The following is a 16,247-nucleotide window of genomic DNA, read 5'->3' as shown; positions in this document are numbered from 1 at the left end:
ACTCACGATCATAGGCACTATACTTAGTCTGCGCTGGACTCAAACCTTTTGAATAAAATGCCAATGGCTGAGTCACACCTTTCACTACTTGTTGGAGAACAGCACCCACCGCAACGTCTGAAGCATCAGTCGTGAGCGTCAATTGTGCATCCAGAGCCATGAAGTTAAGCAACGTAGCTTGGGCAAGATCATTCTTGCAAGCCTCAAAAACCTCTACATCTTCTGGAGTCCAAGAAATCACCGACTTATCATTCTTGCGGTTACCTGGTGTAAGATGAAACAACCGCTGCTGATTCTGCACAGCGTTACGCAGAAACGGCCGATAAAAGTTCACCATGCCTAAGAATTGTCTAAGCTGTTTAACCGTTGCTGGCAGAGGAAAATCACGAACAGCTTGAACTTTACTCTCCGGAGGACGTAAACCCTTTGCACTAATAACGTGCCCAAGGAACTCGATCTCGGAACAGCCGAACTTACACTTGGCAAAATTCACGGTCAAACCAGTTTCTCTAAGTCGATCTAAAACCAGTCGCAAATGCATTCTGTGTTCTGCTTCATCTTTTGACGCAATTAAAATATCGTCGATGTACGCAAAAACGAAATTAAGATCACCTAGAGTCTCATTCATAAAACGCTGAAACGTCTGGGCAGCATTACGGAGACCGAAAGTCATAAAGCGAAACTCGAACAGGCCAAACGGAGTTGTAATAGCTGTCTTCGGAATGTCTGCCAGAGCAAGCGGTATCTGATGATACGCTTTCTGCAAATCTATCTTCGAAAACATAGTTTTACCATGAAGAATACTCGTCACATCATGAATGAACGGAATCGGATACCGATCAGGTTTAGTTTGCGCGTTGAGCATGCGATAATCGCCACACGGTCTCCAACTTCCATCGCCTTTGCGAACCATGTGAAGTGGACTTGCCCAACAGCTTTTCGAAGGTTGACAAATCCCCGTCTGGACTAAAAATTGGAATTCCTTCTTGGCTTCTTCAAGTTTGGCTCCAACTAAACGTCGGGGACGAGCAAATGACGGCGCACCAAATGTCTCGATGCAATGTTCAACCTTAGTAACTAAACCCATCCGATTTGCACTCATAATGCCTAAATCACGGTATTCATTAACCAGCTCAGCATAAGCTGAAACTGAACCACACACACGCACAGTATCTTCTTGAGACACAGCAGCCTTACCCTTCATCATCAAAGTCGTCTTCGAATCAACTAACCGCTTCCTTTTCAAATCCACTAACAAGTCATAGTGATTAAGGAAGTCGGCTCCAACAATAGGACAGCTAACATCCGCAATCACGAACGTCCACGGGAAATCTCTACGCAAACCCAAAGACAAAAGCAGTCGACGCTCGCCAAATGTTTGAATAGGCGTACCATTAGCGGCATATAAATTAACTGATGAAACACTGTTAGCCCTTTGCTTCCAACGACAGAACGACTTCGGTAAAACTGATATGTCCGCACCAGTATCAATGAGAAAAACGGTCGACGTGGCGGGATCTTTAATACTAAGTCGAGCTATACGAACACTAACCCCTTCTCGGCTCGACGACGTAGAAGGAGTGCCTAGTTTTTTGACTGATGAGAGCTTGCCACAAAACTACAGGGCTGCCGACAAGCATTAGCTCTATCACCAAACCTTTCGTGATACCAGCACCAATCTGGATGACTTCCTGGTCGGGAACGAGTTCGCCTACGCCTCCTCGATGACGATCGACTTTGCATCGACTCACTACGACGTAAATCCAAACGACTCAGACGCTGTTCGATTTGCTCAAGCCTTCGTAAAATCACAGCATTCTCAGAATAGGCTGGACAATCAGAGGCTGACGCTACAGCTATCTGTTGAAAATCACCCGCCTCGCAAATACGGTCTGCTAATTTCGCCAGTTCTGCTAGTGCCACGTTCGATGCCTGCAGAATAGCGCGCACTTGTGGTGGCAAACGCTTCAGCCAAAGAGACTTAAGGAACTCATCGCTCACCTTGTCTTTAGCTAACGCTGTCAACTCCGTTAACAACTGTGTTGGGCGTCTATCACCAAGTTCAACTTCTGACAACAACCGTTGAATCTTCCGCTGCTCGCTCTCACTGTACCGCTCTATGATGCAAGCCTTTAAATTAGCGTATCTTCCAGTTTCAGGAGGATGAAGCACTGCATCACTTACATCGGCGATAACACTTGACTCAATCGCTGCTACAACCGTGTTGAACTGCGTGATGTCACTCGTAATGGCAGCTACTGCGAATTGCGCCTCGATCTGAGCAAACCAAATCTCCGGTCGCTCGTGCCAAAACGGTGGCACCTTCACTGCTACACGGTTTACGACACTTCCACTATCAGAAGCCATTACTACACCTTCGTCTGCAACTGACATCACAGCTCGATAATTAGATATTTAGCTCAGAAGTTAATATTTCTAAATTTAAACTTTTTCAAAATCACGTCGGGGTCACCAATTTAGCAATGATCTGTTCACCTTGCTAATTAATAAAACTCTAAAAATTTTCAATGTTAATAAACTTTTATTCAACTTTTTACAGAGAGAAAAATCGAAACGTTCTCATCAATCAAAACAAAAACTTAAAAATATTTGAAATTGAATTTTACTTTTTAAATTCAATAAATGCACAGCCAACTGGGTCGCCACAAAACTAATTTTAAAATATAAATACACAAATATTAAAATTTCTTTTAGCCCCAGTACACACGTGAAAAGGCGACAGTATGCTTCTGGCCAAAGTATAAAAGTATTATTTGTTTCTGGCTTCTGATTGGTACGTACATATGTAACAGAAAGAAAGTGGATACGTGTTGCGCACTTTTGTATACACTGTTTTCTCTGTTTGTAACAAATATATAAAATAAGTTTTAACAATTTATTTATATGTAAAATATTCTTCGCAAATATTAGATTTGCTCCACGAGCTACTCGTAGTAAAACTCGTGTAAAATACAAGTACAGTACAAACTAAGAGCATAGCACAAATAAAATGCCAGATTACTTTCTTTATTCAAATTTTCATGGAACAGATTTGTGTAAAGTTTGGTAAGAACAGCTGTTTTCAAAAAATAAGAGCGCAAAATAAATTTTGAAAAATAAGAAAGTTTTATAACAACAAGCAGCAACAACATTATAAAAATGTTGAACAAATATTGCAGCAAAGCAACGAAAGACTAATGAATATTAAACAAAATAAACTAAAGACGTTGGACAAAATTTTAAAAAAGTATTTATATTTATATTATATGATATATAAGAAAATGTAACGATTATTGTCCTTTTCAGATCAAAATAAATAAATATATTATTATTATAAGGATAAATCAAGTTAAAACATATTTAGTTTTAATTTTTATAACTTGAAAATATTATAGTTTTAAGAATATGTTAAGTTTGAATTAACTATTTATATAGATAATGTAATTTTATAGCTAATTTAAGTTAGAATTAGGTTCCTTGTTTTAATATTTATGAAATAAATTAATGATATATAAACTGTATTCAATGACAGTTAATTTCTGTTTGTGATTTATTACAAATTAAATCTCTTACAATGCCACGCGAATAAACAATAAAAAAATTTAAATTCAAACCAAGACAGCTGATTCATACAACACAAATTTTACTTGAAATAAAATTTTCGAGTAATGTTTATGTAGCATTTTCAAATTTCGACCGAGATGTTATACCCACTCAGATGCTCTCATTAACTCGAAAATTTGCTGGTGGAGCGCTCTTGTGTCTACACAGTGTTACTCAAAGCTACTACAAGTTGCTCGTGGAAAAGACCTATTGTATATAAGGCATTTATTCATGGCATTAAAATTATTTATCAATAACATATGTTAACGCAGTTGGCTTAAATTTTTGATTAAAAAAATTATTTATTCATTTATAATTTCAAATTGTACACTTTACAACTATTAATAGTTTGAAGCAAATATATTTTATTATCGTAACATTGTTTCTGAATCGTAATATTAGTTGGACACGTTATTCTTGTCAAAAGTTTTTAAATTTTTTTGTATACAACACTGCGAATTTTGTTTTTGACAAATCGAAGAGACTTTTTGACGTGCCTTTTATCACGGAGAATTTGTGCGATTTGCAAAACATTGACCGGTACGGTTTTGTAGTGACTAGCATTGGTGAAGGAGGTTTTCTTAGGAAGAGTGGTGTAATTAAATAATATCAAGATGTTAGCACCGCCCGGGGCACATTCTAATATACATGGCAATGACTTAGCTGATGAAAAAGAGGTAAATGAATGGACTCGTTTTGGATTTCGCATTGCTGTTGGTGCGGCGCTACATCCTTTTGAATATGCTAAAGTCTTGGCTCAACTTGGTTATGAACCAATTGCTCCGCGCCCTGGAAAGTCCCTGCTTGGCAAAGATATATTAGTTTTGCCAAATATGTTTCAATATGGTATGATATAAAAGTAAATAGTGTTTACATAATAATTTAATATATACACATTTAAGTGGGTTATATACGAAGAATGGACGGTTTCTATGGAATGTATCGTGGACTTTCTCCAAAAATATTTGGCAATCTACTTGCATTTGTTTGCAGTGAAAAAGTAATTACAGCTTTTAAATTACCTACAGCTGAAGAATGTAAATTGAAGGATGATGTTGACTTAAGTGATGAGGAGCTGTAAGTATTTGATTATGGTAATGTCTTAAAATCTAATTTTTTAATTAAACTTATACATCTTTAAAGGTATTTACAATTTAAATTAAATTTAAAACGCGATTTAGTAATTAGTATGACAAGCATTATTGTATGCCAACCCTTTCACGTGATTTCCCTACGAATGATGGCACAGTTCATTGGTGGAGAAAAAATATATCAATCTATAGTTGGTTCCATTATTGAAATTTACAAATATGAGGGTATTAGTGGATTCTTTAGTGGTTTACTTCCAAAATTGATAGGTGATGTAGCCAGCCTTATATTGACAAGTACCACCGTATTTATGCTTAATAAATACTTAATTAAAGATAAAGTTGGTAGACATTATAATTCTGGACTTACACAGGTATTTATATATTATTAAATATCTGTTAACTACTTTTTTTTAACAAACTCTCAAACAGTTTGCCATTGCCAGTATGTTGTATCCTTTCCAAGTTGTTGCTAGTTGTATGTGTGTAACTGGCTCTCGTCTTATGGCCGCAAGTCCACCGATGATGCCAATGTACAGAAATTCAATTGATTGTTGGAACCATTTATCATCACTGGGTGAACTTAAGCGTGGTAATGCTTTCTTTTTGAGGTAAGAAATAATTCAAGTTTTCTATAAAAACCAAGTTAAAACTTATATACTATATGTTATATTAAATAATTTCCTATATGATTTTTATTTATACACTTCTATATATTATAAGAACAAATAAAGATAAACTAAATTAAACACGATTAGCCATCACTTCTAATTTGACAGGTACGAGTTCAGTCTGACACTTGCAGTCCAAACAAATTATATACGGGCTGTAACTAATTAAAATTCGAATATTTCCTAACACCACTCATGATGAGTACTTGGCAATACTCGAAACGGTCTGCCAAATTTCAAAAAATTAACTTTATTCTTATGCTTTTTTTTACTATAATTTATCACATTTTAGCGAAATATTTGAGCTGCTGAAAAGTGCGTGCACTATTAGGTCCATTTAAATTAATTGATGACGATAGATTCTCTCATCGATCAATATTCGACCGACTTAGTAAAAATCTCATTTAGCAACCACTTTCTATAACTGATTGTTACCGTGCGTCCTTTATCTTTCCGAAAAAGTGTACTTAATAATGAATATAAAATATTTTAGTGGGCATAAAAATCATGAAAAAGGCTTGTATCTACACTCTATAGGACTGTTATTTCAGGCATAATAATTGCGCTTTTGTTCATTTAAACATCTTCATATTTTGACATTACATTGCTGAAGTGTGTATTTCTTTCTATATCTATTTTAAAAAAGTTTTGTTTATTATGAAACATAAATTAGATATATATATGTATATATAGTTATAAATTTATATTATATTATACATTTCTATAAACTCGTTCAATTTAAGGCAAAAGAATATATTTGAACTTTGATAAATAACGCGGTCTACTTATACTTTTTTTTAATCTTGATAAGATAACATAAATTGTATTTACTCCTTTTTTTTTTAATTTTATCAAAACTTTAAGCTTTATATTGCATTTGTTTTTTATATATTTTTCAATGTAAAAAAATATTAACATGAATTTTTATTGTGTGCATTTGATAATTTTACAACTTCTAGGTTGTAAAAACCGGTGTAATCATGATGTATTTGGTACATCAATTTGAACCACTATCAATCTAGTTAGGTTAGGTTAGGTTATGCTGGCGGGCCAAAAAGGCTACACATAGACCATTAAGTTCCATTGCGATATTAGATCAGAGTCTCTTGTTACTAACAATAGTATGCATCACTCAGGATGCGTGTGTTATTAGCGAATTTCAATCTAGTTACTATTATTGTATTATTATTCGTAATTTCCATTGGGTTAAAACAACAACAACTCCTCTTAATGATCTCCAGAGAAACACAAACCGGTACTCTTGGAGAAATATCCGTAGAAGGTTTTACATTCTCTTTAATGTCCCAGTAACCGGTAACTCAGCTTGTCAATTAAGTCTACCGATTTGTCCCCTACATTCTATGAATAGTGTATTAATGTTTGCATTTAGAGAGTTTCGAATAGCAAAGAAAGAAAGGGGAAACACAAAAATTTAGTTAATTTATTAAAATTTGGCTGACCATACAACGCTGTTTCTAACATTACCAAGTACTCATCATCAGTGGTCTTAAGAAATATTCGAATTTAGTCCGTATATAACTTGTTTGGACTGCAAGTGTCAGGCTTAGAACTCGTACCTGTCAAATTAGAAGCGATGTCTAAACGTGTTTTTCCACAAGTAGACAAGGCCGTACAAACTTTCCCTGCTTAAGGTTGCAGGTTTTTTTGACACTTTTTTTATTTAATTAGTGACATTAACCATTAATATAATATGGGTATTTAAAAAATATGGATATTTATTAGAATAAGTGACAACTGTGAATGTTAGTATAGATGTCTATATATTTTAACTGTCAATTTATTGTATTGTATATAATTACTATATGTACTTTATATATTCTTTCAAACGGTTTTTAAATGTATATTTCTGTTGTTATTTATTGCAGGTATGTGCCTGGACCTAGGAAGAATAATTACATTAGCCAAACTAATTATTCAATTATGCCACCATTAAGTAAGAAGCAATAGATCACTACAAAATTCGTTACAAAGAGTTCAAAAACTATTTCATGAAGTTTACAATCAGAAGACAATGCATTTGGAAAAACAACAACAACAAACATTTTTAAAAGAAAAAAACAACGCATTTATTTCTAATAATTAAAAAATTATTTCATCTGTATCAGTAAAAGAGATTTTTGAAATAAAAAACATTTTAACTCATATATTTTAGATCAGTGTTAGTATATTTTTCTATTTTTTTGTATTTAATATTTTAAAATGTGTTCCGTTGTATGCTCAACTCAACTTCTTCTCATACTCAAAATGATTTAAAAACTCAAAATATTTCCAAAAATATTGAAATCAGAGGAAAATTCTTCAGTTTTCCGTTATGTATTCAGTATGCATTGTCTGTGGCTCTTGAACAGATCGCGGAGAATTTTAGATTTTCATATATAGCATCCGACTAAACTATTTCGAAAAGTTCTTAAAAAGTAAAAGCAAAATAAAAGTGGAATTTTAAAATATTGTAAATTAATTAATAATAAATAGCACAAATCTAATTTATGCAACAATAATATTAATATATTTTTTTTTCTTTACGAGTACATAATAAATAAAAAAAAGAAATATTACTTTGAAAAATTAGCTCTTGTATGTATCAAGAAAATAAATCATGCAATGCTTCTTAGTCCGTGTGTGTTTTCCTAAAATAATTTTATGGAGATACTTTTAAAAATAGCCAACCAAAAAAAAAAAAAATAAATAAACAAAAAAACTCAACAGATTTTAGTATTTGCACATATGTACGCGGCTTAGTACATGTATTAAATATTATTAAAAATTAAATAAAAATAATATACGAAAATACACACAATAATTTGGATAAGATTTTTAAACAAATGATTTATGCTTTCTTTAAAAAGCTAATTTTTATAAAATCGGTTCGGATTAACGATTAACGGCGCCCGTCTTTGTCGAAAATGTCTAACAGGCGCGCGCAATCGATGCCAGCACAAATGCTAGACCAGAAGCCAACGCGTGGCAGGTGTGTAGCTGCCATATGTTTCTCGTGGAAGATAATCACTTGTATTGTTTCGCACGTGACTTTGGTGTTATTGGTTGTTTCGTATTGCGTTGGTGGTGCCTATTTGTTTCGACATTTAGAGAAACCACATGAAATCGAGGTGAGTAAAAAGTCTCGCAATGCGGGTCTCATTACGATTCTTTATTATTAGGTTCATGTTTAAATAGTTTAACCAGCTGTGATATTTGTATTGATTTTGAGTAAATTGTTGAAATTTCCTTTTTGTAAAATTTATTGATCGAATTGTTAATATATATAAATTATATTTTTTTTTTAGTAGATTAGTAAAAATTTATCAACTAGTTGTTTGTTTGTGTGACCCCTTTGGGGGATCTTATCCCATTGCACACACTGGTTTAAGTCCAATCAACCTTTTGACTCATCCCCTTGAGGTAGCTAGGTTTCTACGGCTGAACCATTGGTTGATTTCAATTGTATCATCACCCCCTTTTCCATTATCCCCTTAACTCTAACCCCACCCATTCACTTCCCTACCCTTGTATTCGTCTTGTAATCCTTACATATTATCTACTTTTTAGATCCCGGCGGGCTACAACAACAACAACAACGAGTTGTTTGTTTTATTTATGTTATGATCTTGAGTTTTTAATTATACGGAAACAGAATGAACCTATAGGCCTAAGTGAATCCCTTGGGATCGCTATAGAGAGAGAGAGAGAGAGAGTTTAACCTAACCTAATCTATGTTATGATAGTAAGTAAATCGGCTTAACACTTATGAGGTGCATAAATACTGCGAAACGTTGGTTGAGGGTAAATTAAAATAATTTAAAACAAATTTGTTTTATTTTATATAATACTTTTTTATAAGAATAAAATAGTAAATAAAAATAAATAAAATAAATAAAAAATTTTTTTCGTAATATAATGTACCAATAGCCTTTTATTTAAAATATATGGCACAACAATAGTTTACCAAATCCAGCTTTTCTTATATGTCCTGTAAAGTTTCTTACATTTTGCTTGATACTTAATAATAATATTGTTTACATATAAACTATTCAAATAATATTTAATTACCATCTAACAGTAATTGTTTTAAAAATTAAACTCATAGTAGCATTTTATTTCATTTTTTATCTTATGGATCGAAACATATTTTATCCGTAAGAAGAGAACAACTCATTTAACGAATGTTACCACACTGCACAGGAAAAAAAATTAACGATATTTTTTTCTAAAAGAGCTTCTATAATAACAATAATATAGTAGATTATATTAGCCCTACGTAAAATAAATGATTTCAGGAGCGTTCAAATCTTCACTTACTCGTCTATAAAATATCGCTTGCGCTTTTTACAAAAACAATATTTTCTTTGCAGCAGGAACTGTCAGTATTCAAATTTGGTAACTATATAGCCACAGTGACTTGTGTTACATATATATAAATATATTAATTCCTAATTTATATCCCTATTGCCGATATACTGATCATGACATCGCTTATTTTTATATCAAAATGCCCACAATAATTTGAGTGGTATTAACTTATGGTTCTCTCCAAAAAAAGTGTCTAGGTTCTCTGTCCAGGCAAGATTTAATTACAACTTATCATCTTAATTACAACTCTATTTTCCACCATAACCCCATCCTAACTTATGTATTCGTCTTGTAGTCTAGTAGATTTATTATTTAATCGTATCTACTCACTTACTATTTGATCTTATTGTATTGTTGGTATTGCTACATAGTAGGTTGCCATAGTAATTTTAGATGAAAATTCTAACAGTTTGTTAAATAAAATTGCAAACATATCAACTAAACTGCGAAACTAAAGAATTTAATTAAGTGTTGTAATGTCTTCACATCTGATAACTTATTTGTTTGGACCAGGAGGTTCTAATTAAGAGAAATTTGATTTAAAAAACGTAGGGAGTTTTATATCAAAGTCCATGTCTTTATGATATTAAAAAACTTCCCTATAGCAAATCTGCCTTGGATCATAAATTTCCTTATACTCGCATATACACACCAATTTTATAAGGTGATAATTCAACCTATAATTGCCATATCAGTATTCTTGAAAGTATTCTCAACTGTTGTTTTTTTTTTGGTTTTTATAACCCTTAATACGTTTTAGTTTAAAACATTTTCTTATAAACGATCTTAATTGTAATTGATTTGGTAAATTATTTCAGTATACTTTCCTCTATTTTTATTTTGCCTTTTTAGTTTTACTCTATAAAGTACAATAAAAAGCTAAGTAATAATAGAGAGAGGTTCGAATAGTTTTCCCTATTCCGTGTCATATATCGAAGCTCGTTAAACGATTTGGATGTTTCGGTGAATAATGTTTGCCTCCATGTTGTCTTTCGACGTCATCTTCCTCTTGATCCAATTGGGTTCTATTCTAAGGTTGAAGAAATTATGCTTTCTTAGAGTATAATTATAGTAAATATGGCACTTATTAAGACCTTCATAACGAAAAAAGGCTAAAAAAAGTCGACTTTGTTATTTGTTGAAATATAAGATATATAAGATGTATATATATAAGATTAAAATATAAGATGTCCATATTCTTAATGAATACGATTTTTTATTAGTAGGTATTTAAAGGCCTTCTATTAAAAATAGATACTTCACTGATGTTTTGTCAAAACTTTATAACATTTAGACAGTAAGGAAGGAATTTATTTTAAAAAGTCCTGCTTACACTGGACATCTAAATGGTATATATACATTGTGACCGAAAAGCTTTCGGAAATTCTCATTTAAAATTCGCGCGCTGTATATTTTTCGATATTTTAAGTTTATGTAGTTGGCAGCACTGTCCTTATACATTACTATGCAAGAAATGCGCGCGATCTGGTTCAGGACAGTTCGTTTACGGCAGCTGTTGAAACCAGTTCACCTCAGTAGTGCGTTGCGAAAAAAACAATGGAAAAAAATATTGAACAAAGAGTTTGCATCAAATTTTGTTTTTCGAACGAAATTTCGTGTGCAGAATCGTTGCGAATGCTACAAAAGGCTTATGGGGAATCAGTTTTATCGAAAACTCAAGTTTATGAGTGGTACAAAGCCTTTCAGGACTGTCGTACGACCGTCGAAGACATGCCGCGTTCTGGACGACCTTCGACCTCTACCACCGACGAAAACATTGAAAAGGCAAAGGAAATCGTGTTCAAAAATCCTCATGTGAGTGTTAGAGAGATAGCACGAGAGCTAGGCATCGGTCGTGAGATGGCTCGTTTGATTTTGGTGGACAATTTGTGTATGCGACGTGTCAACGCCCGGCTTGTTCCGATTCACCTCAATTTGTTCAACATTATCAACGATTTTAAGGCCAAACATTCAATAAATACCATCGAACAGCCACCGTATTCACCTGATCTTGCACCGTGTGACTTTTTCCTGTTTCCCAACCTCAAATTACCACTCAGAGGAACGCGTTTTGAATCCATAGAAGACGTAAAACAGAATTCGCAGAGGGAACTCAAAGCCATACCGGAACGCTATAAAAAATGTTTTTGATGCATGGAAGAAACGTTGCATTGGTATCGCTTCTAATGGAGCATATTTTGGAAGGAGATAAAATAAATATTGATGAAGATTAAGAATTTTGCGTTTTATTTAAAATTTTCCGGAAACTTTTCGGTCACAATGTATTTTATAATTGACTTTTATATGAATCTAAAATATTTTAATGAAAAGAATTTGATATTCTAGTAATAAACTTGATATTAATATATATATTCTATATGATATACTTCAAATATACCATATATTATCTGTTATAAAAAGATAGTTATAATAATAGATATATAGATAAAATAAAAGACAATATAATTTCGATATTATGGACGTGTGCGAGTTAGGCTAAGTTGATACTAAACCAAATGGGAGATTTTTTGGGATTTTTTGCACTGCACACATTTTGCCATTTATCAACACGTATCGACACATCAATACATTATCGACACAACTTAGAATTTCCCTCATTTAGAACGCAACTTAGCCTAACTCGCACACGACCTATATACATATCTACCGATATATATATATCTCGAGCGCCATAATCAACTTTTTACCATAGCAGTGCGAATGATAACAGTTATAAAATGTTTGTTTAAATTTCTTTAATTTGATTAAAATTTTAAATAAATTAAAATGAGGTAATTATAATATTACTGTAAACTAAAAATTCATAGCTAAGTATCTAGGTAAAGAAAAATGAAGTTTAATCTCTTTAATTATATAGAAATTTGATTCTATAAAAACAGGCACGTGTGTATTATAATCAACCCACATCGTTGATGAACGGAAGTATTTGACTGTTGGAATGAAAAACCAAAATTTAAAAAAAATAAATACCAGAGTTAGAGTTCTACGCTTTTTTGCCCTAAGAATAATGAAGTACCTCTCATACCTCGACTAGCTGTGCCACTAATGTTTCCACTTTCCACTGCAGATTATTAAAAGTTTTTATCCCAAAATGATAAATAAATACTTACTGAAAGTTAGCTGGCTGCTTATATAAAGATTTTATTTAAAAAATGAACTAATCACCTCAATTTTTTTTTTGAACCCAGGAAAAGGATGGCTTAGTCGCCGTCATCAACAACTGCTAAAAATGTGGTTTTTGTGTTTAAATAATTCGAAAGAGGGATTTTATGAAAACTGGTTCTGCAAGTGTTTTCATTTTTTAAATAAACTAAGATATGCTTTTAATTTAGATACCTATTAAAATTGTAATATTACATATTTATTTATAGACTTAACATCATATCCCATAACTCTTAATGCTTTTCTATAGGTTAAAAAGGGCATTGAAAGTATGCGGTACTCACTAACAGATAAAATATGGAAATTCTCCGAGAATGCATCTGTATTGTCTGAATTGGATTGGATAAATAATGTTAAAATAGATTTAGCAAACTTTGAAAAACAGATACTTACGGCAATGAAGACCGATGGTTGGGATGGTGATGAAGATGTAACCAAATCGCAATGGACTTTTGCTGGATCTTTATTTTACTCAATTATTGTAATAACAACAATCGGTGGGTGTGATTAAAAAAAATGCAAAAAAATTAATGTTAATAAAATCTGACCCTTTGTTACTATATAATTATCACTAAGTTAGTTATATTCATACTCCATAATTAATTAAACATAGCAAGGTAATATAACGATATAATAATGCTTAAGCGCTTTCTTCGAAGTGCTTGATATTAGGTCTTAGTTTTGGACTATATATGAGTTTAAATAACCATCATTGAGTTCTACATATGCTGCAGCTATCAGTTTATAAAACCAAAAAATCGTTATATCATTTAAAGGTATGAAATTACGGAGTTACACTAAAATAGAGTATATATAATTATTCACGCTGTGAGGTAGTTATTCACGCTCAGTATTAGTTTGTACTAGAAAAAAATGTAATGGTGGATTAATACTCATGACAGTGCCCTTTTGTTTAGCACTACAAAATAAATTAAAAACAGAACAAGCTAATAATAATAATTAATTATTTCTTATAATTTATATTAACTTCGTTTAACAGTTGTAAAGTTTTAAAATTCCAGTCAATTGGTATATAGTAGTTGTAGGATAAAGACACCATGGAAAAGTTCATGTATGGTAATTATATTTATTCTTTTAAAGATTTAGAGATAAAAAAAAAAAGAAATAAAAAACTATTTAATTTTGAAAAATCGAAAAAGATCGAAAATTATGAGCACTTTAACCTAAGGTCTAGAATATGTATTTGTTTTCTCTTAGTGTATGGTATATGTAAACTCTTTTAACACATTTAAAGTTAAATATAACAATCTTTAAAAATTTACTTTGCAAAAATTTAAGGTTATGGACATATATCCCCTCGAACAGATTGGGGAAAAGTTACGACAATATTTTACGCAATTGTTGGTATACCATTAATGTTACTTTGTCTGTCTAATATTGGAGATGTATTGGCTACATCATTCAGGTATCTCATCAATAGTTTTTAATTTCCTCGTACCAAAAGAAATTGTCAATTTCTAGATTTATATATTGGCGAATATGTTGTTATGTCTGTACTCGACGACCTCGTCGTCCTAGAAACCGTTCAGTTCGCGGACATCGTTATTCATCTCGATCACAACCACCCCCCATGCGACGTTCAATGAGACTTACACAGCGTTCTGCAAATGATTCCGGTGTAGGCGCTTCGATTGGTTTAGCACATGCACATTCCGATCCTGAGCTTGCATTTGCAGGACGTAATGATGAACACGATATCGAGTATGGTCAACGATTCCATAGCAGTCATAGACGTCGACAGCCTCACTATGCACCCATCACGCGCATGAGTGTCAGACATAAGTCACCCTACAATGATGAACCATATTTTGATCGAAATCCACATGAGACCCAAACATTAAATCGTAGTTCTCGTTTCAGTAGTCGTCAACGTAATCGTGATCGTATGCGTGATCGTCATACTGTTGAGCGCGAACGTAACATAAGTCGATCAAAACAACAATTATACTCAATGGACGATATTAATTTACCACCACCCACCGCAAAACGTGCACAAAGCGTACGTTCAGTGAGATCGCCAAATTCGCGACAAGAAGAAATCGTACGAGAATCAAGAGAACGTGAATTAAATCGTTTGAATACTAATAGTATGCCACGTGGTCGTTCTGTACCCAATTCAGGACGAGGTCGTGCCAAATCAGTAGATCCACGTGCGTCTACACGCTTTGAACAAATCGACGAGGACATAGTGCGTAAAACTCCAATTATATCGAATCGTTATGCCATTGATGAACTAGAACATCGTCAAAAACATAACAAGAACAATTTACGCAGTCAATCTATGCCGCGTTCTGCACATCAAAAACATAATTTTGATAACCATGATCCACCAAATGGTGGTGTAAGAAATCAAAATCAGAATCATCATCAACACTCACAGCACCGTCATCATTCACCTTATCCAAATCAACAGCGACGTCATAGTCTCGGCCGTCAAAATTCAGGACAACATTCACGCTATGGAAATCATTTAGAATTACCGGAACTTTCAGCACCGCACAATAACAGAAATAGACGTGAACGCTCTCCCCGTTATGGAGACTACGTAGAAGAAGAGTACGATAGATCATTCACTGATGAATATGATGTGGAATGTGGTTACGGTGATTATGATGACTATCCTTCAGCGCCCAAACGTAATAGTAGAGATCGTAAGCCACGACGTGAAAGAGCAGGTAAATAAGTTATTTTCTTCTAAATGGAAAATGGTTTAAATGAACTATTGATAATTTTATATATATTATAATTATTAATATGAATTTTTAAAATACTTTGTTAATCACTTTTCAGAAAGATTAGCTCCGCGCATCATGTCACCAATGGGTTTTGCAGTAGCACGACAAGTACGTAGACGTCCAAGTTACGACTATGATGATGATTCGATGTATGGAGACGATGCGAGCGATTATTACTATGGTGATGTTTCACCAAAAGACCGTCCTGTGCCAATTTGGCTTTGCGTTTTTCTTGTTATTAGTTATATACTAGGAGGAGCGTCACTATTTGCACATTGGGAAAAATGGTCTTATTTGGATTCAGCATATTTCTGTTTTATTACATTGACCACAATCGGTAAGTAGTAATTAAATGGTTTCTAAATTATTTTATAAATTTTTTTTTTTTGCTATCAGGCTTCGGAGATTTCGTACCAGCAAAGGGTGTTAAAGACGAATCTGAGCAATCCATTGCATATTGCTCACTTTATCTACTATTCGGTATTTCTTTACTGGCCATGAGTTTCAATTTAGTACAAGAAGAATTTATTGCTAATGTGAAAGAAGTTGCAAGGCGTTTGGGTATACTAAAAGATGAA

General features: G+C 33.1%; 3 protein-coding genes across 3 annotated transcripts; 2 read left to right on the top strand and 1 right to left on the bottom strand.

Annotated features, from left to right (window-relative positions):
- Positions 1–1,584: 1,584 nt before the first annotated feature.
- LOC119681234 lies at positions 1,585–3,728 on the bottom strand. The gene is made up of 2 exons (XM_038094366.1): positions 3,711–3,728; positions 1,585–2,277 (listed from the first exon to the last, which is right to left on the bottom strand). The coding sequence occupies exons 1-2, from the start codon at positions 3,726–3,728 to the stop codon at positions 1,585–1,587; spliced, it is 711 nt and encodes a 236-aa protein (XP_037950294.1).
- Positions 3,729–3,951: 223 nt separating this feature from the next.
- Positions 3,952–7,433, top strand: LOC119673473 (mitochondrial carrier homolog 2-like). The gene is made up of 5 exons (XM_038084754.1): positions 3,952–4,449; positions 4,506–4,680; positions 4,747–5,065; positions 5,124–5,302; positions 7,249–7,433. The coding sequence occupies exons 1-5, from the start codon at positions 4,218–4,220 to the stop codon at positions 7,328–7,330; spliced, it is 987 nt and encodes a 328-aa protein (XP_037940682.1). The 5' UTR covers positions 3,952–4,217; the 3' UTR covers positions 7,331–7,433.
- Positions 7,434–8,187: 754 nt separating this feature from the next.
- LOC119673472 lies at positions 8,188–16,247 on the top strand (the record flags this gene model as incomplete). The annotated part of the gene is given in 6 exon segments (XM_038084753.1): positions 8,188–8,490; positions 13,164–13,410; positions 14,213–14,339; positions 14,396–15,609; positions 15,725–16,006; positions 16,066–16,247. Coding segments are annotated over 6 exon segments (2,256 nt in total), but the record flags the coding sequence as incomplete, so codon positions are not given.

The sequence above is a fragment of the Teleopsis dalmanni genome, chromosome 1 (genome assembly GCF_002237135.1).
Source record: "Teleopsis dalmanni isolate 2A chromosome 1, ASM223713v2, whole genome shotgun sequence".
Classification (NCBI taxonomy): Eukaryota; Metazoa; Arthropoda; class Insecta; order Diptera; family Diopsidae; genus Teleopsis; species Teleopsis dalmanni.
Note: the sequence above shows the minus strand (reverse complement) of the source record. Positions and strands in the feature narration are given on the sequence as shown.